Consider the following 25,520-nt stretch of genomic DNA (forward strand, 5'->3'; position numbering starts at 1 on the left):
ATTCTATATTGAGCACACAAAAACAGCTAATTATAAATAATTTAACAAGAATCATCTTTATGACACTAATTTCCACTACTAACAATGTAGAATCTAAATATCGATATCTTTATAGTTTTGTTTATTCTCACTCATATCTATAAAGGTCAATGTAAATAGAATTAATACAGTTGATGGTAGAGAGAAACATTTTATTAACACTAATATTGTATATTGGTACTCAGAGGGGGTGAAGTAATAATATTAAATTGAGCGCTACCTGCTTTTTAATGGAACGAAATTAGAAGTTGAGAAAAAGGAAAGAAAAATAATAAATTCCCTCTAATAGCGTATCCAAGAGAGTACAACGAAGTTATAAGTTGAATACAGTTCAGATTTATGTACAAAGGATGCTACTTAATATCTAATAAAAACAAATATTATTAATTGGTTATGGCGTCATGGTTTTTCAAAATACTTTCCATTTTCTCATAAGTTTCAACCAATTCCATTCCGATTGAGATACCTAAACACCAAAACATGTGATTTGAACGCATGCTGCAGATAGAACGATCTTTGCCTCCTTTATAGCCGGTTTTCCATTTTCAGTCCATTGTTTTAATTGTTTTTTAGTTCTGGTGTGAAATTATTGAACCCTGGTTATAAAACGGTTTGAAAATTTGGTTTTATTTTTATGAAACATTGCTAAACATCTTCACGACGCTGTTTTTGTTTCATTGTGAGCACCCATCTTGCGAAAAGCTTTCTCATGTCCAAATTTTGAGATAATATGCACTTTTCGAAATGCGCACTTTCAGTAGACGATTTTCTCCAACATTTCTGGAGTCGTCACTTCATAGGGTCGACCACTGCCATTGTGGTCTTCGCAGGTCGTACGGCCTCGATTAAACTCAAATACCCAAAATTTCTCAGTTGATAACGAAGAAGCAATCCCACCCTATTGGTTGGGCTAATACAGTGGTATTTTTCAAGCAACTACCACCATCTCTAGGTCAGGACTTCTAGGACCATCCTCTTGTCATAAACATAAAGTTGAATGTTTGATTGATTGGAAGAGAAGATTTATTGAAAAATGTAAAAACATCATTCACAAAAAAGGAAGCTCCAATATTTCAATTCCAAATTTCGAAAATATTATAAATAGTCGGGTAGACATTTGAAATACAACAGATACTAAGATTTATGAACTTTCAACCCCAATATGATTGGAAATCACTAATTTAAAAATGCCCAATAAAACAAAAACTGTATACTTTCGATCTGTACTGAACAAAACCTGGAAATAGACAAAGTTCAATCAACACTTCTTTTAAATCTTTTTCTAAAAATCAATTTATTTGATATTTGACGATTTGTTTAATACATATAATTATTCTTGGCTATACTAATTTACATTCTATACTTTATTTAAGTATATGCATATCATTGAATTGTCTATTAATCTAAAAAGTAATAACAGCAACTCAATCACATAAAACAAAAATCGTTCCTCGGGGAAATCCTTCTATTCCACAGATACATTTACTGAATCGTGACATGAAAAGTACGTGAATCAAAGCTTCTAGGCCATTACATCACGGACGAAAATCACTTTTCATTTCACCCTTCGATTTACAAAATCCGGAAAGTTGAACCGTGTAAATCAAAAGTTAGTCATTCGATTGGAATACTCCATCAGTTAAAGCTACAAACAAAACGCATTTTCATTTCTTTGTATGCTAAAAATAATTATTGGAAATTGAAACGTTAACAGATTTGTGTTTGTAAAAAAGAAACAAGCTTCATTAAAAAAGTCGTAATTATATCTGATATACAGTTTAATTTGGCAACATGGTTTGATTCTTTTTCGCTAGTTCTTTTTTACAGAGGTTTACAGAACTCTCATCCGTTCCAAACTTGACTATGGTTGTTTTATCTATATGTCCGCTCCAAGACTGACCTTTTGAACTCTGTATACAACAACACTGTCTTGGGGTCTTCCGCTCAAGCGTTCAGTGACAATATTGAAGCTAATCAGTCACCACGATCCTTAACATGACAATTCTTCCCCTGTCATATGCTGCTAAAGTGCCTGTTCATTCGGTACTTACCTACCAACTAACTCAGAAGCAATTATAAATTCTATTCCTGAATTGATGGCACCTCTACTCAAAAATATCAACTTTTACTGAACCTCCCCAATTTCTTTACCGTTTTCCGCCTTGGGTTAAAAACATTCCCATGGTAGACACCTCAGTTACCTTTTACGATAAACATGATTCCTCCAACGTCCTTATAAGGAAGCATTTCTAGAAATTCTACATAAAAAATCATTCGATCTCATTCTCTATACTAATACCTCCAAAATTGAGCCCGCAGTCATTACAAACACGAACTCATAGGTTCCTTACCTTCGACGTGTAGCTTTTATCCTGGATAAATATACAGCATCCTTTAAGCTTTTAGATTTATCTCTTTTGTCCTTAAAACTATCGCCACGTCCAAAATATTCACGATATCTACCAAAATCTCATTGATCTTGATATAACAGTCTGTTTCATGTGGCTTCCATTGCACACTGGAATCACTGGAAACGATGGTGATGCCAAAGAAGCCTCCAAGAATCCTCCTGAAATTCAGCTTGATAATGATCTGAAGATTAACTTCAGAAAACTTGCTTGGATTGCTATTAAAGAAGTTGTACATAAATTTATAGAGAATTATAGATTCAAACAATGTTGAGATCGTTGGAAATATGCTGAACAATTTAGGATTCTTCGATAGGATTTGTATTCATCATCATCATCATCATCATCTTCCTTCAGCTGAATATGACAGAAAAGAAGCAAAAGAAGTTTTTTATTAACAAATAAAACGTTATTTCAAGAAACGTGAAGAATAAATGAAGTTTCTGTATGAATATTCTGTATATTTTATATTGAATATATTTTAAAACTATAAACTATTATTATTATATTATCAAAAGAACTTTCAAAGTGCTAAAAAATGTGATATAGAATAGAAGACAGCCACTTTGTATTTGTATTTGTAACCGTTTTTTTTGTATTTATAACCGTTTTAGTTAATTTTTAGCGTCAGAATCCAAAAGACAAGAACCCCTCTGTATATTTTGAGATTTCAGAAGAGTTAAAGCTCTCAACACTAAATTTTTGAGTACTATCATTCTTAAATAGTCAGATCTGACTACAATTGAGCTGCTGCTATTATATGTGTCATAATATTTAAACAGTCACTCAGTTTGTCAAAACTTCGGTTATCATTTAGCACCACCCTCGTATAAATGAAAAAAAACTATGAATTTTTATTGAAATAATTACTTCCTGGTTCATATGAATTTCAATATTACTCATTTTCATCTATCTATATTTTTGTGTGTTCTATTGGTAGATGATTACAGCGTTGCCAATTTTTATAACTTCAATAATATAATTTAGAAGGATTGTTATTAGGTAACGAAACAGTATGTAACAATTCACATTTGCCACATGAAATGACACGATAAAGAGCCGTGGAATAATCTGTTTTAAAAGTTTCTTTCACATCGATCCTTTATGGAATATACTTTGAACGACCAAATTAACATAAGCCTTTGACTATTCAAATATAATCTAATTAGTTTGGTTACAGCACGTATATATGGTGAAGTATCGATAAATCTGATTAGCTTCCACTCGACTAACTACTTACTGATGTGCAATTTTGCTGTAAAGAATAAATGGAGGTTAGTTGAGTGCTTAGAAGTACAGTTTCTATCAGGAAGCTTTGGATTAAAATCTAACCACTCCCAAACACACAAAAAGTCACATTTTTAATATTTCTCACCTCAGCGAACGTATACGAAATTTAAGGATTCTTAGTAGTTGATTGTAAAAAGAATCCTTTTTAAAAAGTAATTATACAATTTCATCAAACACAATCTAATATCTAAACCAAAATAAAAATTGATATAATAGGAGAACAGGAGTTCATCGACAAGTAGTCAACAATAAAACCAATCTAGAAGAACAAAACTTACCAATAGAATAGGAAATCAGAAATTCAAAGTTTCGAGACATTAATTCCAAAAGAGAACAGGAGCCCACGCTCATAAAATTGACAAAGAAAAGCTGAAAAGAGCAGGAATTCAGCTTCACGAGTTAATGGAAAGAAACGGCTTACAAACCAAAAATGAAGCTAAGAAGAATGTAGAACATGAATCCAAAATAAAACTGAACACAGAACAGGAATTCAGAAATTAGTTCAGCGACAGAAATCCAACAAAAAACAGGTAACATTAAATTTATCATAACGAGGTAATCACAACAAAAATCTTGTAAAACTTAGTCCAAAAATATTAAATAGACAGAATAAGGAGAATAGAATATAATAAAACGAAGTCCAGTGACATTAATTCATGAAATAAATGATCTATAGAGTAAACATCAAACTAACAGGAATCCAGAAGCATAAACTAACAGGAATTCAGAAATTAGGAGCTCATCGACACAAATTCAACAAAAAAACAGGTACCAAAACAAAAATGCATTAAACAGGATTCCGAGAACATTAAATTTAATATAATGAGGTCATCACAACAGAAATCCTGTAAATCTTAGTCCAAGAATATTAAATAGACAGAATAAGGAGAATAGAATATAATAAATCGAAGTCCAGTGACATGAATTCATGAAAAAAAAATGATCTATAGAGTAAACATCAAACTAACAGGAATCCAGAAGCATAAACTAACAGGAATTCAGAAATTAGGAGCTCATCGACACAAATTCAACAAAAAAACAGGTACCAAAACAAAAATACATTAAACAGGATTCCGAGAACATTAAATTTAATATAATGAGGTCATCACAACAGAAATCCTGTAAATCTTAGTCCAAGAATATTAAATAGATAGAATAAGGAGAATAGAATATAATAAATCGAAGTCCAGTGACATGAATTCATGAAAAAAAAAATGATCTATAGAGTAAACATCAAACTAACAGGAATCCAGAAGCATAAACTAACAGGAATTCAGAAATTAGGAGCTCATCGACACAAATTCAACAAAAAAACAGGTACCAAAACAAAAATACATTAAACAGGATTCCGAGAACATTAAATTTAATATAATGAGGTCATCACAACAGAAATCCTGTAAATCTTAGTCCAAGAATATTAAATAGACAGAATAAGGAGAATAGAATATAATAAACCGAAGTCCAGTGACATGAATTTATGAAAAAAGATGGTTCATAGAGTAAACATCAAACTAACAGGAATCCAGAAGCGTAAATTCATAAAAAAATTTCCCAACAGAACAGGACTCCAGAAATTAGGAAAACATAGGCATAAATTCAACAAAAAAAAACAGGTAGCAAAACAGGGAAGCAGCAAACAGGATTCCTGCAACCTTAAATTTATTTAAAGAAGCCACGAAATAAGAATGTATCAAAAATATCTAGAAATATTATTTTAACATAATGACACGATCAAAACAGAATGGACATCAAACTAACAGAAATCCAGAAGCATAATTCCATAAATAAAAAAAAATTCAAACAGAACAGGACTCCAGAAATTCAATCTAGGAATTCATCGACATAAATTCGATAAAAAAACAGGAGAGCAGCAACCTCAAATTTATGTAAAGAAGCTATACAATATGAATAGATAAAAGTCTAGAAACGTGAAATTGACAAATCAAAACAGAACAGAAATAAAGCTAACAAAGTTAAATAAAATGCCAAAAGAACAGGAATTAGGCAAATGCTGGTCTAGTAACATGAATTTATGGAAAATAATAGTCAATAGAACAAAAATGGATCTCATAAGTATACAGAAATATGAAGTCAGGGAAAAACTCTTAATAGATCAGGAATTCAGCAAACTGGGTTCAGCAACATGATTTCAACATAATGAGGTAACAGCATAGACATCAAACTAACAGGATTCCAGAAACAAAGTACCAACAGAATAAGAATTCAGAAATTCAAAATTCAAAAAAACAGTCGACAGAATAGAAAAACATTTTAATAGAACAGAAACTAGGATTTCAGCTACTTAACTTCAACAAAAAACAAGTAACAGAACAGGAATCCAGCAAACGAGAGCCCAAGAACATAGATTCATCAAAAAACAGACAACAGAAGAGAAACATAGCAAACAGAAGTTTAGCGACAATATTTCAACACAGAAACAACCAATAGAACAAAAATCCATCTGCATACAACTCCCTAAACATAGAAAAAGGAAATAAAGAAAAAAACAGTTCAGAAGAGATGGAATGAAGCAACCGAGGAGATCAAACAACATATCAAAGTTAATACGACAATAAATGATTTGTTAATGCTGAAATAGCTTGAAAGAAAAGTATACGGTTCCTTTTTTATGCGGAAAACAAATTGCATGATAAAAATAATATAATTTCAAATATTTTTCCATACTGTATACGTTTGTTAAGTTTAACGTATTATAATGACAAAACGTATCATCCACGACCGTCAATTTTACCCACTACGCTAAATTACTGCTATAATATTCTACTAGAATGAACTTGTGGTTAATTAAATAGTATTATGTGGCAGACCTAGCGCCTCACTTCATGATAAATTCAATGTCTATATCCAACGTATATGTATGTATGATTCCAACAAAACATCACAACGACAATGCACAAAAAAATGATAATATTCATGTACTGCCATTTTCATATATATATATTTCGAGCATGTAATGGTGAAATTACATTGTTTTGTAATGAAATATCTGTTGTTTAATGTATTTTTGTAATTAATGAACATAATATATTGTTTTACAATTTGTAGGTTATTCATTAAATCTGAGGTTAACTTGTAGTTAACTAAACTCAAGTAATTCATCAATATCCGTCTCAACGTCATCTGTTATCAATTATGTAACATATCGATTTTCAATGCTGTTAATTGTGTAGAAAAGTGTAAAAAAAGTGTAGAAAACAACATCAAGAAAGAAATTAGAAGGGTAAAGGAAAGAACAGGGAAACAGTTTGGAAAAGAGTTAGCAAATAACTATAAAAAGAAGTTTTGGAAGACATATTAGAAAAATTAAAGAGAAAAAGAAGAATAGTATATCTCAATTTTTAAAGAAATACATATAACCTCAAAATTATTTAACCATATGGTCAAGTATCCATAAATGATCATATTATTGTGAAATGAAGAGCATTGTAGAGCTTGGATTAACTCAAAGGTGGTAGTTTGGTAAAATCCCACCAGTTGTCACTGATAGTGAAACTAGATTTTTCACTTCAAATACTCTCAGAATTAATCGTTTAGATTCAGGCTGTTCAACTCCACAGTGTGGAATCTTAAGTGGCTCGCGCAAGTGTGGTTTAAAAATACGCACCAATTTCAAAAATCCCGCGACGCACATTATGGATCCAGTAGTACGTTACATAAATTACATACGTGCAAAAGCTTTTAACAGACGTCAATTCGGGCTATTATTTGAAGAAAAAATCAGAGAATATGGAGAGTTATAACTGTATTATGCTGTGCGATGGCTTTCAAGGGGCAGCATGTTGAAACATTTCTTCATCTTGCGAGAACAGGTGTCGCAATTTTTAGAGCAGAGAGGGGCTTCACCATTCGAAGTTGATTTACTGAAGAATACATCCTGGTTGAGTGATTCTTGTTGACATTAAGAATTACCTCAATATTTTGAATCTCAAATTACACTTCCGTTTAATTTGATAAGCGTATTCAAAGGAAAATTGAATCTCTTTTCAATTAGCTCTCTTCCCCACACTTAAACATTAGAAAGCAGAGCTCAGTATTGTTTCTGTTAATCACTCTAAATATCAATCTAAAATTAAATGTTTATTACAGTAATTCGAGAGGAGTTTTCAAGATTTCGAGAATAAAAAACAAAATAGTTACTTATCCTGCCAATATTCAATTAGAACTTGTTGAACTGCAAAATCATGATACGTTGAAAAAATTAATTCTTTAGAAGATTTTGCAGATTTCTGGTACCAAATTTCCAGCAATAGCTGGCCTGGCGTTACATTTTTTAAGTATTTTTGGATCAACATTTGTATGCAAAAAGGGTTTTTCAGATCTTAATTCTCAAAAAATAAATACCGCACATCATTAACTGAGCAACATATTTGTGACTTGTTGTTACTGTCAACGTCGGATTTGTCGCCAAACATAAGTAAATTATTAAAAGACAAACAGTGACAGAAATCAAATTGATTGTATAAACAAATTACCCTAGATTTAATTCCAATTTTGTTTCTTCACTTAGATTTTAGAATAAGATACAATTTGTTCCTAATAAACAATAATTCAATTTTATTTTCTTAATAATTAAGTTTTTATTGCGCTTGTCCTGAGAGAAACTGAAACAGGAAATGTAAGTGGCCCGTCGTCAACGACTGAATCCACCGTTTGGCCCGACACTTCAAAAGGTTGAGCAGCTTTGGTTTAGATGAATGATTAGAAAATATGACTTAACCCTATTCAGGTCTTTTGATGACGTTTAAATTGAAGATGTAATGAGACCCAAAGTTCTTAATTTTCTCAACTAGATACAAATTTAAAAAAGATATTTCTGTTTTTAATTTTCCTATTATTTTGAGTCATACACTAAATTTTTCAGGTTTACTAGCTTTTACCCGCGGCTTCGCTCGCATCGAATCCATTAAATAAGTATCAGAAATCATTATAATAGAAAAGAACGAGCTCTGTAGCTATATTAGAACCTGATATATAGATCTTTGAATGTAGAAAAATTGCCAAAAACCTACAAAAATCCATAACTCCACATTGAATGTCCGCTCCTAGCTCCTCTCCAACTCAACCGATTTAAGTGTTCAAAAACTCAAAAGAAAGAAAGTGTTTCAACGAGTGTTCTTAAACTAAAACGAACTCTGTAGCTATATTAGAACCTGAGATATAGATCTTTGAATGTAGAAAAATTGCCAAAAACCTACAAAAATCCATAACTCCACATTGAATGTCCGCTCCTAGCTCCTTTCCAACTCAACCGATTTAAGTGTTCAAAAACTCAAAAGAAAGAAAGTGTTTCAACGAGTGTTCTTAAACCAAAACGAACTCTGTAGCTATATTAGAACCTGAGATATAGATCTTTGAATGTAGAAAAATTGCCAAGAACCTACAAAAATCCATAACTCCACATTGAATGTCCGCTCCTAGCTCCTCTCCAACTCAACCGATTTAAGTGTTCAAAAACTCAAAAGAAAGAAAGTGTTTCAACGAGTGTTCTTAAACTAAAACGAACTCTGTAGCTATATTAGAACCTGAGATATAGATCTTTGAATGTAGAAAAATTGCCAAAAACCTACAAAAATCCATAACTCCACATTGAATGTCCGCGCCTAGCTCCTTTCCAACTCAACCGATTTAAGTGTTCAAAAACTCAAAAGAAAGAAAGTGTTTCAACGAGTGTTCTTAAACCAAAACGAACTCTGTAGCTATATTAGAACCTGAGATATAGATCTTTGAATGTAGAAAAATTGCCAAGAACCTACAAAAATCCATAACTCCACATTGAATGTCCGCTCCTAGCTCCTCTCCAACTCAACCGATTTAAGTGTTCAAAAACTCAAAAGAAAGAAAGTGTTTCAACGAGTGTTCTTAAACTAAAACGATTTCTGTAGCTATATTAGAACCTGAGATATTGAGGATAGAAAGTGTGTATGTGAAAAACTCCCATAAGTAATGTACAGGGGGAAATCGCATTTGAGTATAACTTGAGAATGGTAAAAATTAGATGAAATCCGATGGTTGATGGCTGATCTGTGCATCACTACCTTTCATTGAAAAAAAAAATTAAGCAAATCGGTGGAAATCATCACTAGTACACTTTGAAAATGTTAATGTTTTGAACAAATCGTAAGTCATTTAACAGTTTTTTACGTTCTAATTTTCAAGTTATCTATCCGATTGTTTCAATATTGTATTCTAGAAACCTCAAATGCAGATTTGAATAAAATAAGAAAGGATATAAATAACTCGTTTCGATTGAAATTACTTTTTCTAATTATGACAATAATGTTTGATAATTTCCCTTTCTTAACCTGAAAATATGGAACAATAAACAACGCAGACAATAAAGTTATTTATTGATATCAATGTCTCGAAGTTTCTATTTCATTTCAATCAAACGTATCAAGAGATTATTGGGTTAGTTTTACTGTATACAGTTTGAAATGCATATGTCAATTTCAAGTAATAATACGGTTGATGTTTGTCGAACGGATAGGTGAGCGCCGGGTTCGAAATCCAATTTCCCTGAATTAGTTATGTTTGAACAGAAAATTACTCACGAAATGAATTTTGTATAGATTATTCATCAAGTTTTTATCGAAAAAATACTTCAAGTTGATCGTTAAATTTACTCATTAAAGAAGATATTCACGAAACTGCATTGAGAATATATTATAGCGCCATCTCATATAATTATCACTAACTAGTTGTTGATTGAGTTAAGTTTGATCAATACTGTATAAATATATCATAAAAATACTCGGATTTGATTTTATTGAAACGTAAATTCAAATTTCATACAAGCAATCAATCAAAGTATTCAAATAAACATGGAGGTAATGGAAGATGGAAATTTAATGGACAAAGTGAACATCCTAATTCAAAGAGACATGGAATACTATACAGTAAGTCGTATATTAATTTACAGTACAATTTTTGACTAGTGTAAAAAAGACATTACGTCAAATGGATGTTTCCGTCTCTAGGATTAGAAAATTATCACGTATTAAAGATAAAGGTAGTTTAAGAAAAAATATACACATTTCTTACTTTAACATAGAAAACCGGCCGAAGAAGTTACTTCCTATAGACCAAAGTAATACTCAGCCTTAATAAACACTAAGTTACTCAATTTGGATTCCGTGAGCTAGATCTGGAAGGTAAAAAGTACTGCTCCGAAAAGCTCAAACTGCATCGCAAATTCACCAAATAAATCTGGTCAGGGTTCAGCAATATGGTGAATTCAAGCTAACGAGTCTAAATCTATCCACGTGACCTAAGAAAACTATCTCTGCGTTACAATTAACGAGCATGAAATTTCGCAATGAATCAAATATCTTGAAATCTATTTGGATAGAAGACTTTATTGGCGGAAAACTCCTACTATCCATCGAGAATAAATTTGGTATAAAAGACAATCTTAAACTTATTTCGGCAAATGGAATCCAACTGTGGAGTTCAACGTCTACAACAAATATTATCATGAGGTTTCAGTCATTTCTGAGGATGATAACAAATATTCCATAGTATGTGTTCAATAATATCTACAAGTCCTCTCAGTTGAAGAAGAGATGGAAGCGAACAGTTAAAAATGAAAGACTTCAGTCTTTTCTCAATTAATTAATCAAAAATCTAGTGCCAGAATCTATTATCCGACGTAGATTCATAAAATTTACCCCGTATGACATCGTTAGCAGATTTTAAACGAGTAGATAAATGTCAAACGGGTCCGTTCCTCCTTGTTAGCCTTGCGCATGCGCGGCGTCTCGGCGGGTACTTTTGAAATAGTATTTGTTCATTCGTAGAATATTATTATTATTGACGGATTAATTTCAAGTCAATAAAATGTTCGTTCAAACTGTAAAAAATTTTCATGAATTTGAATTACTCGTAAAAAGTTCAAATTGAGCTTTTTTCTAATCTATTTTTTGCGTACTATTTAGTTTGATTTTGATATTAATTAACAATAACATCCTTCGATTAAAAGAAACTTCAGAAAATTGGATTTTAATTAGTTAAAATGTTGATACCAAAAATTGATATTCGTTCAGAAAATTTTTTCGATAAAATTTGGATGGACTTTTGTTCTATTCACTATTTTTTTCTAAAATTAATCAAATTGTTCTCTTTTAATATTACTAACACATTGACAACATTCCCTTACAATAAATTGGATTTATATTCATACAAAATATTCGAATGTGTATTTATTAATTAGGTATTGAATTTGTAATTGTATGTAAATACTTATCTGTAATACATAAAAAGTACGTATAACATTTAACTAATGACAATTAAATAATCCAGACTTCAATTCCTCTTCATTCTTACTTTCCATAATAAATAATTCAGATTTCATTTCTTCTTTATTATTAACCTCCATAATCTACTTTGAGGTTATAAAAAATGATATTTTAGTTAAGTAATATGATACGTATATGTGAATATTACACATTTTACTTACTTCAATGATTTACCTATCAATACAAAATATATTTACACGTAAATATTAACGCAAATTGTTTAATGGTTGAGAAAGAAATTTGACGAGAGCTGACCGCACAGACGACGTTACATTCCAGAGCATGCGCAAAGCGAGCAAGGAGGAACGGACCAGCTTGACATTTATCCACTCGTGATTTTAATATGTTTTATATGGATTAGAAGTTTTAGTTAAAAAATTTCCTCTACGTTTACTATCGAATGTAATGTCATGGTAAATGGCATTAAAGTTAAAAGAAGCCGAGACCGCTATTTAGATTAAAAACATCGTCGTGGCCATAGTTTTTTCGGATTCAAAGGGTTTAATATTTATTAGTTATTTAGAAATTTATGTTTACGATGTGAGTGTGTGTAAAAAAATGGCTGGGAAGCAAATCCACCAGCCACAGAATGTTTCATTGATATTACTTGGATGTTAATTTTAATATCCCCGATAAAATTTCCCATTAGATCTAATATTATTCGGTTATCTATGCTTAAAAGGTGTGTGAGGTTTAGAGGTATGAAGTATTTTTGTTTAACAAGTAACTGCAACAAATTCTTTGTTTTATGAATGTGATTACTGCATCCGAAAATAATGTGATTGAGATCAGCAGATCATGGAGATACAGGTTAATGATTGAATAATACCCGGCCTGGCAAGATGGGCGGAATATCTCCCATGACCAGTCTTCATTCTAAGTATTTCATTTATACGATGAAAGTTTCATAATTTCTTTTTTCAGAAAAATCAAACTATTTTACAAGAAACTATATGTGCAGGAATTATCGGAGGGAAACTAGATTTTCCACGATCGGCCTCATTCGCTTCAGTAAAATTAGTGTTATGGTGGGAGAAAGAATTTGAAGCAGCTCATAAAAAACCGTCTGGTTTTTTACCGAAATCTAAATGCAAAAAGGATACACAACTTGATGATGACAATGGGGGTATCGTTAAAGATTCTGATCCTTCTAAATTTGTTTCACTTATTGTCAAATCCGCAGATCAGTTACTAGGTAAAAATTTGATATCAATCTCTCTAAGTAACTAAGTTGGTTCTTTCATTATCGTTTATAATATAATTATTGATCAGTTGATAATGCTGGTTAACAGTGGATTTGTTTGTCATTGATATAAGAAAAAACCATAAGCTGTACACAACAATAGACGAAAGGTTTAAATCGGTCAAATGCCCTATATATTAAAGATTACAAAGAATCTAACAGCTCCTATTTGCCAATAGATTAATTATATATTAATATTTAATTGTTTCAAATCATTTACAGCTTGGTTTTGGAAAATCTACGATTATTAAAGCTATTAAAGTTATTAAAGAAGAGAAATTTGCCGAGCACCAAGAAAAACAAAATTTCAAATAGAAAATTATTTGAAAGAAAAGATTTTAAAGCAAAAGACAATGTTCTTGTCACTGTTTTACATAATAACTTTTAAAACAAATAGGTTTCCATCGGAAAAAGTTTTTTTGTGGAAGGGAAAATCATCGAAAAATATCTCGGCTGCTGGAATTGCTATGATATGTGGGATTTTTACCCACTAATCCCCTCCTCCTCGCTTCTCAACGGAACCACCAGAAGGTGTTACTTCATCATACTGCTTGGACTTATTTTGGTCTATTCACTAAATCTTTTTGTCTCTAATTTATTATTTTTGTCACCATATACGGTTTTCCAGACTTCTTTACTAGCTATCATTTTATGAACAATATTTTCTGGTTGTTGTACGTTTCTCCTGCAATCTTTAGTATGGACAATAAGGAAAAATTGATGATTCTGTAATTTTAAAACGGTAAAAGTAAGCCATGAAACATCCACGTCGTGCAAGTAGCTGTTTCAGGTCACCGTGTTTTCTATTAATCGTCCAACTATCTTTTTTTGCCATATTATCCCATCGTCTTTGATAGCTTTCCATTGATACCTTCTTCTCTTCTATTTTACATTATCTTTACCGTATTTTAAGCTTCTTTTCCTCACCTGTAGGTCTATAGATATCGTTGATACTGTCCGAAAGACGCTACAGATTCTAATGGCAAATTTTCTCAAGCATTTTGCTGTACTTTTGGAATCTGAGTGCATGAGACCAGATGCATATAACATAAATGCGTGAGTGCTTCCAGAAAGTGAAATAAAACTTTTTCAAATCGTATATCTACTGGTTTAAATCGACCAACAGGAAATTTGGTCTATTGACATTTGAATCTACTCGTTCTGGTGACTTCTGATGACAGATCTTCTTCTTCAGAACTGTCTAATAGTAAACTAGTGCCTCGGGAAATCTTTAAGAAATTCAAACCCAGAAAAAATCAAACTCTACGTGTCTTGATGCGTTATGAATTTATTCTCACTGTATACATCAACCTCTCGCACTTTATGGTTTTCTATATTCATTGATTCATTTTCTATACATTATAACCAGCTTTCAATACTTTCAAATTTCAAGTCAATATATTGTTTGAAAATGAAAGTTTCATCCAAACAGATAAACAAACAAATAAAAAAAACTAATACTAAGGTTCAAAAGTAAGAAAATGAAGAAATTTGAATTGATAACGTGATAAATGTCATAGATTCTTTTGATTGCAATAAACTTTGCTAAAATTTCGTTCCAGCCCATCTCCACGTCCTTACCCAAGAAGCTCTGGATCACGCCGATTTGGCCGTTCTCACTGGAACAATCGGAGCATCCGCTCTATTAAAAAACTGTCTGTGGTTCTATATACGAGCTATAAAAGATGAAAAAACTACGAGCGTAGAAAATTTGCAAACCAGTTACAAGAAGTATCATGAAATGTGCGAGGCGTTAGCGGAAAGGTTACTAGATCTACATTGTAGACTTATATCTCTTTATATTCTACAAGATGCTGAATGTTTGGATTGGGAAAACGAAAAACCTTTTTTTGAATCCGAAAGAGGATCTTATACAATCCAAATGTGGTGGTTATACATGCAAGGTTACACTAATAGCATACCACCAATTGATGTTAGTCTCGATGTATCTGTCGAAGCTGAAATTTTGATAAATTTCTTGAGTACTGTCCCTTTTTTAATTAACAATGGAACAAAACTGAGACTAAAAATCGATTCAGTTGTATAATTTTGTTTTGGTTGATTTATATAAAAAAATATTGATGACTCGACATCGAATGTTCCATAGACTCCTTTCAATTTGCTGGATTCGCAATTCTCCTGGACAAATTTTGTAAAGGACGAACAAAACTTTGTTATTCATTTCGTCTTTTATTAGTTTGAATTTACTAGATTCCTTTGCTTTAAGTCATTCATTTTTCAGCTTATAAGAGGGATGAATTAGACACTATATAGATAGAGGTCATCCAAAAGCGACCTCTATTCATTCCTTTTGGTTTGCTTCTTTAATGTGATGTCCTAATCATCAATGGTTTGAATTTTGATGAGTTTGGTTAGGTTTGTAGATTTCGGTATGTTCCTAGACTAAATTTCCGAAAGAGATTGGATTATGTTTCTTAAGCTGTTAAGAATTCTTCTTTTTGAAGTTAAATAGATGAATAGTATTTTTTCTTTAATAGATTTTAGTTGAAATTGAAGAGCTTGATCAAAATTTTGTTGTTAACTACTTATGACTAATTTTCGTTATGACTGTCTTGGGTATAAATTTTGGCAATAGTTTATTTTTTTTCCTTAGTTTTTCCACTGTAAATGTTAGTAATGATTTTTCATAAGATAGGAATTTTTTTCTTCTGTAATTACATATGACAGACATCTCAATATTTGGAAGACAGATTAAAAAGTCATCAATGCCATAAAAATTGAAACTGCATCAACAAATCATGGAATATCAAAAATATAAACAGAATTTCGTCTTCAAAATAGTGACTTTCTAAAAATCTACAGTTATGTCTATTGAAAAATATTTTTACTTGATTTAGAGTAAAGAATTGGAGATTAATCAATAATAAATATAAATTGGTGTCTACGGGAAAACATGGCACGCTTCTTTGGGGGCACAAAATTTACGAAAATATCTTTATTGAATCTTGACTGTTTCTAATAATTCCTTCCAGTAGTCTCTGTCATGGGTGGCCCACCACCAAATCTTGGCATCTCCTTTGACGTTATCCAGCTATTTTAACTTCGGTTTTCGGCCTTTCTTATATCATCAATAACCTTTTTAGAATTAACTCTTCATCCATCCGCACGATATGATCTATTCAACGTAGTATTAAGCTCTTGACCATGAGACAAGTTCTTTATTATAACGTATTACTGTTACGGTTTCTTGGCCATCAATTTTTGTTCAGAATCTTCTTTTAAAGACTCTATAGCCTTCGACAGAAACATTTGCGACTAACGTAGAGTTAACGGGATTTAAATATATATATTATGAGTGAATTTTCATACATTTAGGTACGAAAGAAGACTTATGGAGCACTGTGCCTCCGAGAATGGCACAAAGAGTATTTGGAGGCATGTTAAATGAATCACTGACTATTTTAACTGTGAGATATACGCAGGTAGGGCTTTATTACATTTTTGTATTTATATTCACTACTTTCATAGTTCGTAGTCATGCCCCACTTACAACTACCAATATAAATAGAAAAGACAATCAGGCAAAATCACTTTCAAACTGAAAAGCTTTTACGCGTGTACCAGATAACTGCTCCATGCAATACTGCCAGCTTTGAGTCCCTCTTCCATTGCTATATGTTATTAACGACTGTCAACATTCTTTTTTGTTAAAGTGACTTTTCCATTTTCCAATGAGTTGCTTCTATAATTTTTTATAATTTCAACGAATCTTTTCGAATTTAAAAAAATTGTTTTATTCACTTCATGCCTGTAAAGTGTTTTATTATTTTGAAATTTTGTAGTACAAACTAATTTGTCACTATCTGCAATACATTTTAGGGAATACCATCTGAGACTCGCAATAAACTGATAGTGGTAGATATAAGCAATCTATTGATGTGTATAGCAGAATTATTACCTGCTTTATGTGATAATGCTAAAGAATTGACGGGTACCACTTATAATACTGGTACTAAAATATTAAGAGATATCCATACGAAATGTCAAGAATTGTATACTTGTTTGCTGTTAAGAGCTGCTCCTATTGACATACTTAATAAGGTATAAAAATCAAATGATTCACTTTGTTTTACAGGTGTAACTGTTTATTAGTTATATTTCTATCCGGCAACAGGAGACTATTAAATTTTATTTTTGTTTGCGATTGCTCTACCTGCATATACGTCTATACGTGACCATCTATCTATATTGTATTTTCACTACTGTATCCACAAAATCCTTATGCTGTTGTGGTCAATGTTTTTAAGCAAAAGTATTGAATCACCTTGCGTTGCTCGACAAGATCATTTGGATACCGGGCTGTGACTCATTCATATTTTATTGTTATCTTATAGTAATATCTGAGTTTTTGCTTCTTTTTTTGTAATAAACACTTAACCAGGTTAACTTCTTCGATAGTTTTTGATGTGAAAGGACGACCAGAACGTGAATCATCTTCTCGGTCATGTTAAAAACACTTAAATCACTCAAGACTTTAGGTTAAACAGCTGACATTCCTTAATTTTTGATACCTCGTAACTTACATTTTTTTAAATTATATTTTGTAAGATTATTGTTATAAGCAATCAGAAATTTGATTAATAACTTTCCTAGGTATTCCACAAAGGCTTAGATATAGAGATATATAGAGATAACACTTAACCACTCAAGGCTTTTAAACAAAACAGCTGACATTCCTTAACTTTTGATACCTCGTAACTTACATTTTTTTAAATTATATTTTGTAAGATTATTGTTATAAGCAATCAGAAATTTGATTAATAACTTTCCTAGGTATTCCACAAAGGCTTAGATATAGAGATATATAGAGATAACACTTAACCACTCAAGGCTTTTAAACTAAACAGCTGACATTCCTTAACTTTTGATACCTCGTAACTTACATTTTTTTAAATTATATTTTGTAAGATTATTGTTATAAGCAATCAGAAATTTGATTAATAACTTTCCTAGGTATTCCACAAAGGCTTAGATATAGAGATATATAGAGATAACACTTAACCACTCAAGGCTTTTAAACTAAACAGCTGACATTCCTCAATTTTTGATACCTCGTAACTTACATTTTTTTGAATTATAATTTGTAAGATTATTGTTGTAAGCAATCAGAAATTTGATTAATAACTTTCCTAGGTATTCCACAAAGGTTTAGATATAGAAATGTGTAAATCGAAAACTTCTGGAATTGCCCCATGGATGACATTCGCACAACCAAATATATTTGATAAAAAAATTCAACAAGGAACTAAAATTGACGATTTAAATCCAGATATCTATATAGCTCTTGAACTTACAGTGTTATTGAGTCAGCCGCAACTAAATTGGGCCCAGTTGTTGAAGGTAAATGTAGAACTCGATAAAACTTTCTAAATCATATTAACATGAAAAATTTTATTGATATGTTCATAAGAGAAACATTCTCTTATTCATATGAGGTCACATATTATCCTGCAGGAAAATACCTGAAGGATTTGGTACATTGGTCTGGTAACCAGCTCTGTCTAGGTTACTGTAGATGGACTCGGAACACGAAACACGATGAGGTCCTGATGAAATATAGAATGTGTTATTGCGCATTCGTCCAGGGGTAAATGCTTCATGAAAAGAGCTTTTTCATATGCGCGAGTATGATTGTGTAAATTTCTTTCACTTGGAACTAGTCAGTAGTCACTAATTGTATGACAAAATGAAAGTGATTTGAACGCCCAACTGATTCTGACGAAGTGACCTATGTTTGTGCTAGAGTGCAATGAACTCCTACGTGAACTGGTGAGCGATGACTGCCTGATCCAGCTAGTTTAATTTCTCGATCACTCGGGTAATGAAAGGAGTCATTGGTTCGCCAAAATATTATCAGGAAATCCATCAGTGGGCTTAGGGTCCATTCTTAGTGGATTGGCGATCATATCGCTGAGGAGTCTGCTCAGAAGATCGTCTGTTTGGAGGTAATTCGGAGCACCTAAGGCACCTACAGACCTGCCTCCTGCTTGTCTAGCAATCATCTTTTAACCAGACCCGGTCATCTAAAAAGACATTTCCGTGCAGATCACGTGAAAGGTGAGTTACCAACAATTGCACGTATGAGGTTCAAACAATTGGTTGAGCCTCACAGTTTAGCTAGGTTTAAATATATGTACCTGATTGGAGTTTCTAAGGTCATCGGCTGTTGTCAGTTTATAATGGTAAGTGTCTATCAGGAGGCGGTACGATTCATGAGTGCCCACACTTTGAGTTATGTTTTGGATTTTCGTGATGCAATTAATATAGAAACTGGTCTCATTATACGAAATAAATGTTTTAGGTATTATGCATGAATAAATACAAAATCCTAAAAATAATATTGAGCTCGATGAGAGAATATTTTACGCTTTTGATGGAAAAACCATTAAATAAAAACTCAACATGTTCATATTTTTTATGTAATGAAGAAGGATCGTGCGGAGACGAGAATGTGGTTTCTGTAAATTTACAAGCCATCCATTATTATAATTTGATTTTGTCTTCGACAGAAATATTGTTATTTGTTGGTAACAAAACGGATTTAATGGATATTCTGTTACCTCTAATTATTGAACAACCTAATTGGGCATATTGTTTAGAAAGGAGACATGTGAGTATAATTTCTTATTACCGAAAATCGAGAGCTGACACCTGAAAAAACTTCACCCATTATTATAAGTATATAATCTTCGTATTTCATATTCATTGTAAGTTTAGAAATTGCGACTTCTCATATGACATGTACAGAGTTATGAGGAACATATATTTGAAGTTTTTCGAACATTCATCTAGTAATCAACGATCACGCAACTCATTCCCGAGGGTTTCCCGAACAACTTTGAACCCTTTGGCTCATTTAACTGCAACAGACCTACTCACGTACTCAATGCTGAATTCATTCCGTAAACGCCGAAGAATTTTCGTGTTTTTGATGCCTCCACACGTCAAAAAACGAACGACAATACGTTTCTTAACATTGTTCGGCACTTAGGCCTCTTTTATGCACGCGTTTAATGTCGCTGGTCGTGGGGCGACAAAAAACGCGACGTTTTCTAAAAGCACGTTGTTAAATGTAATCAACGATCACGCAGCTCATTCCCGAGGGTTTCCCGAACAACTTTGAATCCTTTGGCTCATTTAACTACAACATACCTACTCAGGTACTCAATGCTGAATTCATTCCGTAAACGCCGAAGAATTTTCGTGTTTTTGATGCCTCCACACGTCAAAAAACGAACGACAATACGTTTCTTAACATTGTTCGGCACTTAGGCCTCTTTTATGCACGCGTTTAATGTCGCTGGTCGTGGGGCGACAAAAAACGCGACGTTTTCTAAAAGCACGTTGTTAAATGTAATCAACGATCACGCAGCTCATTCCCGAGGGTTTCCCGAACAACTTTGAATCCTTTGGCTCATTTAACTACAACATACCTACTCAGGTACTCAATGCTGAATTCATTCCGTAAACGCCGAAGAATTTTCGTGTTTTTGATGCCTCCACACGTCAAAAAACGAACGACAATACGTTTCTTAACATTGTTCGGCACTTAGGCCTCTTTTATGCACGCGTTTAATGTCGCTGGTCGTGGGGCGACAAAAAACGCGACGTTTTCTAAAAGCACGTTGTTAAATGTAATCAACGATCACGCAGCTCATTTCCGAGGGTTTCCCGAACAACTTTGAACCCTTTGGCCCATTTAACTGCAACATACCTACTCAGGTACTCAATGCTGAATTCATTCCGTAAACGCCGAAGAATTTTCGTGTTTTTGATGCCTCCACACGTCAAAAAACGAACGACAATACGTTTCTTAACATTGTTCGGCACTTAGGCCTCTTTTATGCACGCGTTTAATGTCGCTGGTCGTGGGGCGACAAAAAACGCGACGTTTTCTAAAAGCACGTTGTTAAATGTAATCAACGATCACGCAGCTCATTCCCGAGGGTTTCCCGAACAACTTTGAATCCTTTGGCTCATTTAACTACAACATACCTACTCAGGTACTCAATGCTGAATTCATTCCGTAAACGCCGAAGAATTTTCGTGTTTTTGATGCCTCCACACGTCAAAAAACGAACGACAATACGTTTCTTAACATTGTTCGGCACTTAGGCCTCTTTTATGCACGCGTTTAATGTCGCTGGTCGTGGGGCGACAAAAAACGCGACGTTTTCTAAAAGCACGTTGTTAAATGTAATCAACGATCACGCAGCTCATTTCCGAGGGTTTCCCGAACAACTTTGAACCCTTTGGCCCATTTAACTGCAACAGACCTACTCAGGTACTCAATGCTGAATTCATTCCGTAAACGCCGAAGAATTTTCGTGTTTTTAATGCCTCCACACGTCAAAAAACGAACGACAGTACGATGCTTAAAAGTGTTCGGCACTTAGGTCTCTTTTATGTACGTGTTTTTTGTCGCTAGTCGCAAGGCGACAAAAAACGCGACGTTTTCTAAAAGGACGTTGTTAAATGTGCGCTTTTATGCATCGACGTCAATCAGCCGCTCGTGGCGTATTGAAATCCTGTCACGTGGAATTACAAAAGGCGTCGCGACAAGCGTTTCAAAAGTATATTGATTTCAATTGGTGCTTTTATGCAGCGCGTCAGTTTGCAGAGTCCGGTTGATGTGTGAAGAAGTACCATGGAAAATCTGGACGTTGAATTTTTTAGTGACGCAATAAATAAAAAAACATTTTTGTGGGATTCATCATCGGATTACAAAAACAGGCAATATTTGTACAACGCATTTATATCTATTCATTTATCAGCAGTATCATCTATTAGTACAATATAAAAAGTACTGATCTCAACGTCATTGATAATATTTTCCCTGGTTCAAAAGCAAATCGCCGTACCAACTCCACATTTGTAATAAAATTGCTTTTTAGCTTTTCACATAGCATGCGCCTCTGAGAAATCTTGCACTGTAATTGGATACACATCCCAACGTCTCTGGCGTATTTTTTCAATGAAATTTTCATATATGAAATACTTAAAAACACCCGGATCCATTTTTAATCACTTCCGTTGTGTGGTTCACTTGCAACAGTTGAAACTGATCAAATTTGAAAGCGACACGCGATGAGAAACGCTTGGATATTGTTTCATAAAATAACGCCGAGTTTGTTGTCGCCGCGCGACCAGCGATAAAAAACGCGTGCATAAAAGAGGCCTTAACGTTCACTTATTGTCGTAGCACATGCGTGAAACGTACGCTCGCGTCCAAAAATATGCCATAATGTTAGTAAGGGACCCAGTTAACACATAATCAAAACGCGACTTTCAAAACATATAAGTGCGCCATCTACAGCGACCATATTTGAACTGTCCTCGTGTTATTATAGGTTTGTTCCAATCTGCTAGTCTGGATCGTTCTTGGAACAATTTAAATGATATTTTCTGCGCAATCTCCAGCCAGTACTTGCTAGCAACCAAGTATCGAAAAGACAGACCCGGAAACGGGTTTTTTGATGGGTTGGAACGAACCTCATATCTTTAGAATGAGAAAATAATTTAAGGTGACAATCAATTCGTCTGAAAGCTTGGAAAAACCTTATTTTTTAATTATCCCCATACTTGTGACTTGTACTTTCCACTCAGACACGTCATTGTTGAAAATAATAACCCAATTTGAGTTTTCACATTTTAGAAAATGTTTCCATCTACTTTATCATTCTAATGGTGAAAAATCCTTTGTAAAAATTTGATGTCATATATTTATTTGTACTGTATAAGAGAAGCTCAATGAATGGCTCTTTTTTGACAAAATGATAATTTGTTTACAGAGTATTTGATTTCTAAAGTTTCTCAATTTATGGAAAGCAGTTTATAAAAGACATTTGTTGAATAGAAATGATGATATGAAGCTTAAAATAGTCACTAATTCATATAATGTATAATTTTTTTTCTACATGTAAACTTTATAAATACTTTTGATCATTTCGTTATAGGTATGGAATCAAATTCGTCCAGCTTGGTATGAAGCTATTCTAAATTTTACAACAGAAATACTACCAATCGTTGCAGATACAGTAATTCATGCAATTCAAACCGAAGCAACTATGTATCAAGGGATGTCTATAATTTTAGCGTGTGCTAGCCAATTTTGGGATTACATCAACCCTACTTTATATAGAATATCATCTTTATTACAAGAACACATCCTAGCGGATATCGTCCCACTAAATAATTCAACTTTAGTCCAAATTCTTGTTTGTTCTATTTACAGGTTGCTGAACTCTGAATGCAATTAAAGAAATCATTGTTTTCTTTTTCAAATTTTAGCTATTTATTGAGAAAATCGAGAGAAATCAAAAAAGAGGTTCGTATAGAAGAAATTACATCAATGATAGCAGCTACTAATAATCCACCTGAAGCTATAGCTCTAGCTGTAGCTGAATCTTTATGTAGCATAGACGAAGATAATAAGCATACTAATCAAATTGATGAATTCTTAAGTCAAGTTAAATCTTACGTTGAAAGCGAGATGGCAGTAAGCACGTATAAACGATTGGAAGAAAATCAGATTTTCGCAGAAGTCGCAGTTAGTGAAATTTTAGCTTCAGCCACTGGTAAAAACAGCCTAAAGGCAAGTAAAATTATTTTCTAATGACCATAAAGGTTATTAGTAATTAACCTATTGAAAAAGTAAATGGGATATTTTTTGAACTCAATTTTTCCTTCCTAAATTACGTTAATAGCCCAGTCAGGCTTTTGGCAGATATGCCTGAAATTAAATGGAAAAAAATGATTTCAAAGATATGTTTTGCAAGTTTCAAATAAAAGTTGTAGAGGATCTTTTTAAAGATTTTATAAGTAAATATCTATTGATGAAAATCCAACGTCATAATTTGAGAAAGAAATTGAAAAATATCGAGTGAAACCGTTAATAAAAAGGATGAAAAATTTTCCCTTCACGATTTTTCTCTATAAATTAACAAAAATTTTTAGTTAAATTTTTATATTGAAGAAAAAATATTGAAGCAAAGTCCTGTAAAAGGGATATGAAGGGTGGGTGAGCTGGGGTTGCATCATTCCCTATTTGACTTAGAAGCTCAGAAACCAGAAACCAGAGCCGAGACATCAACAATAAAAAGAATAATAAGATCCGCGGAGATGAAAATACTGCGAACCATCAAGAGAGTCACCCTCAGGGACCAAATAAGGAGTGATGAGATAAGAGAAGAATTGGGCGTACAGGATGTAGTGAGATGGGTCAGGGCACGAAAAAGATTCTGGAAGAATCACGTAATAGAATGCCAGGAGACAGATAGGCTAAAGATCAGAGACCGAACACACGCAGACCTGTAGGCAGACCACCAAAGAGGCCTGCCTACGAGATATGAAGTTCAGCTTCTCAGAAAGACACAGGTAGAGGGTTAAACGAACAGGATTGAACAGGACCTGCTCCTATTGAAAGAGGAAGAACGCCGACGAGTGGATAGGTAAGGTTTGATATATGGATTTTATGATAGGAAAATCATCAAAGAAACAAGAAGTTTGATGATAGACCTATGCTAGTTATCTAAGGGAAAGGTAGATAAACTAGTAGTCCATGGGATAAGGTGGGTATTTATCTTAACTCACTTTGTGACCTCGTATTTTGGGGTTTTGAAAAGGACCCCCCTGATGCGACTTCGTCTACGTCCATAACACTCCACGTGACACCATTATCAGCATGTAACTTGTGAGGGATTAAGTTTTGTTTTCAGATGCTATATTGGTTCGTAAAATGTAACGCCGATTATATATACAAGATGCTAGGGGTAAACGATGAGGTAGGCGATATTCAGCCACAAAGGGGTTTTTTAAAACAAATCTCATTACTTCATACGATGTTCAATATAAATTCTCGTCCATTTGATCAGGTATAATAACTTTAAGTGCTTTAGTGATAGATTATTTATTCTTTTTCTTTCAGTTATTATCAGGAAAATGGCAACCAAACTGGTTGAAACTACTACAGAATCCTATGGGGATATCTAAAGATCGAATATGGAAACAAATATCACAACGATGGGAATTTAGAAATACCAGTTCAACAACGATTCCTCCAAATACGATCCTAATGGTTAATAACATAACGTCTAGTTTTAAATAATGAAATATACTTCAATAAAAGTATTTGGATTGGAAGTTCTTTTATTTTTTTTTAAATTAAAATATGAAATGTAGTACGTGCTGACAAGTGATTTTTGT

The 25,520-nt window shown here is 33.0% G+C and overlaps 1 protein-coding gene across 1 annotated transcript; it reads left to right on the forward strand.

Moving 5' to 3' along the window:
* The first annotated feature begins 10,579 nt into the window (after window positions 1-10,579).
* Window positions 10,580-25,422, forward strand: LOC130902221 (uncharacterized protein KIAA0825). The gene is made up of 11 exons (XM_057814169.1): window positions 10,580-10,654; window positions 12,977-13,247; window positions 14,858-15,199; window positions 16,632-16,738; window positions 17,136-17,357; window positions 18,450-18,656; window positions 19,618-19,926; window positions 23,273-23,550; window positions 23,607-23,910; window positions 25,034-25,189; window positions 25,243-25,422. Exons 1-11 carry the CDS (start codon window positions 10,580-10,582, stop codon window positions 25,420-25,422), a joined length of 2,451 nt encoding a protein of 816 aa, XP_057670152.1.
* Window positions 25,423-25,520: the final 98 nt, after the last annotated feature.

This window comes from Diorhabda carinulata, chromosome X (genome assembly GCF_026250575.1).
Source record: "Diorhabda carinulata isolate Delta chromosome X, icDioCari1.1, whole genome shotgun sequence".
Classification (NCBI taxonomy): domain Eukaryota; kingdom Metazoa; phylum Arthropoda; class Insecta; order Coleoptera; family Chrysomelidae; genus Diorhabda; species Diorhabda carinulata.

Bases quoted from the DNA above. Each gene is read 5' to 3' on its own strand.
- LOC130902221 (XM_057814169.1), top strand. From the start codon at position 10,580: ATGGAGGTAATGGAAGATGGAAATTTAATGGACAAAGTGAACATCCTA. The intron at 23,551-23,606 runs GTTGCTGAACTC...TTCAAATTTTAG, and splicing joins CTTGTTTGTTCTATTTACAG to CTATTTATTGAGAAAATCGA. The intron at 23,911-25,033 runs GCAAGTAAAATT...TTTTGTTTTCAG, and splicing joins CTGGTAAAAACAGCCTAAAG to ATGCTATATTGGTTCGTAAA.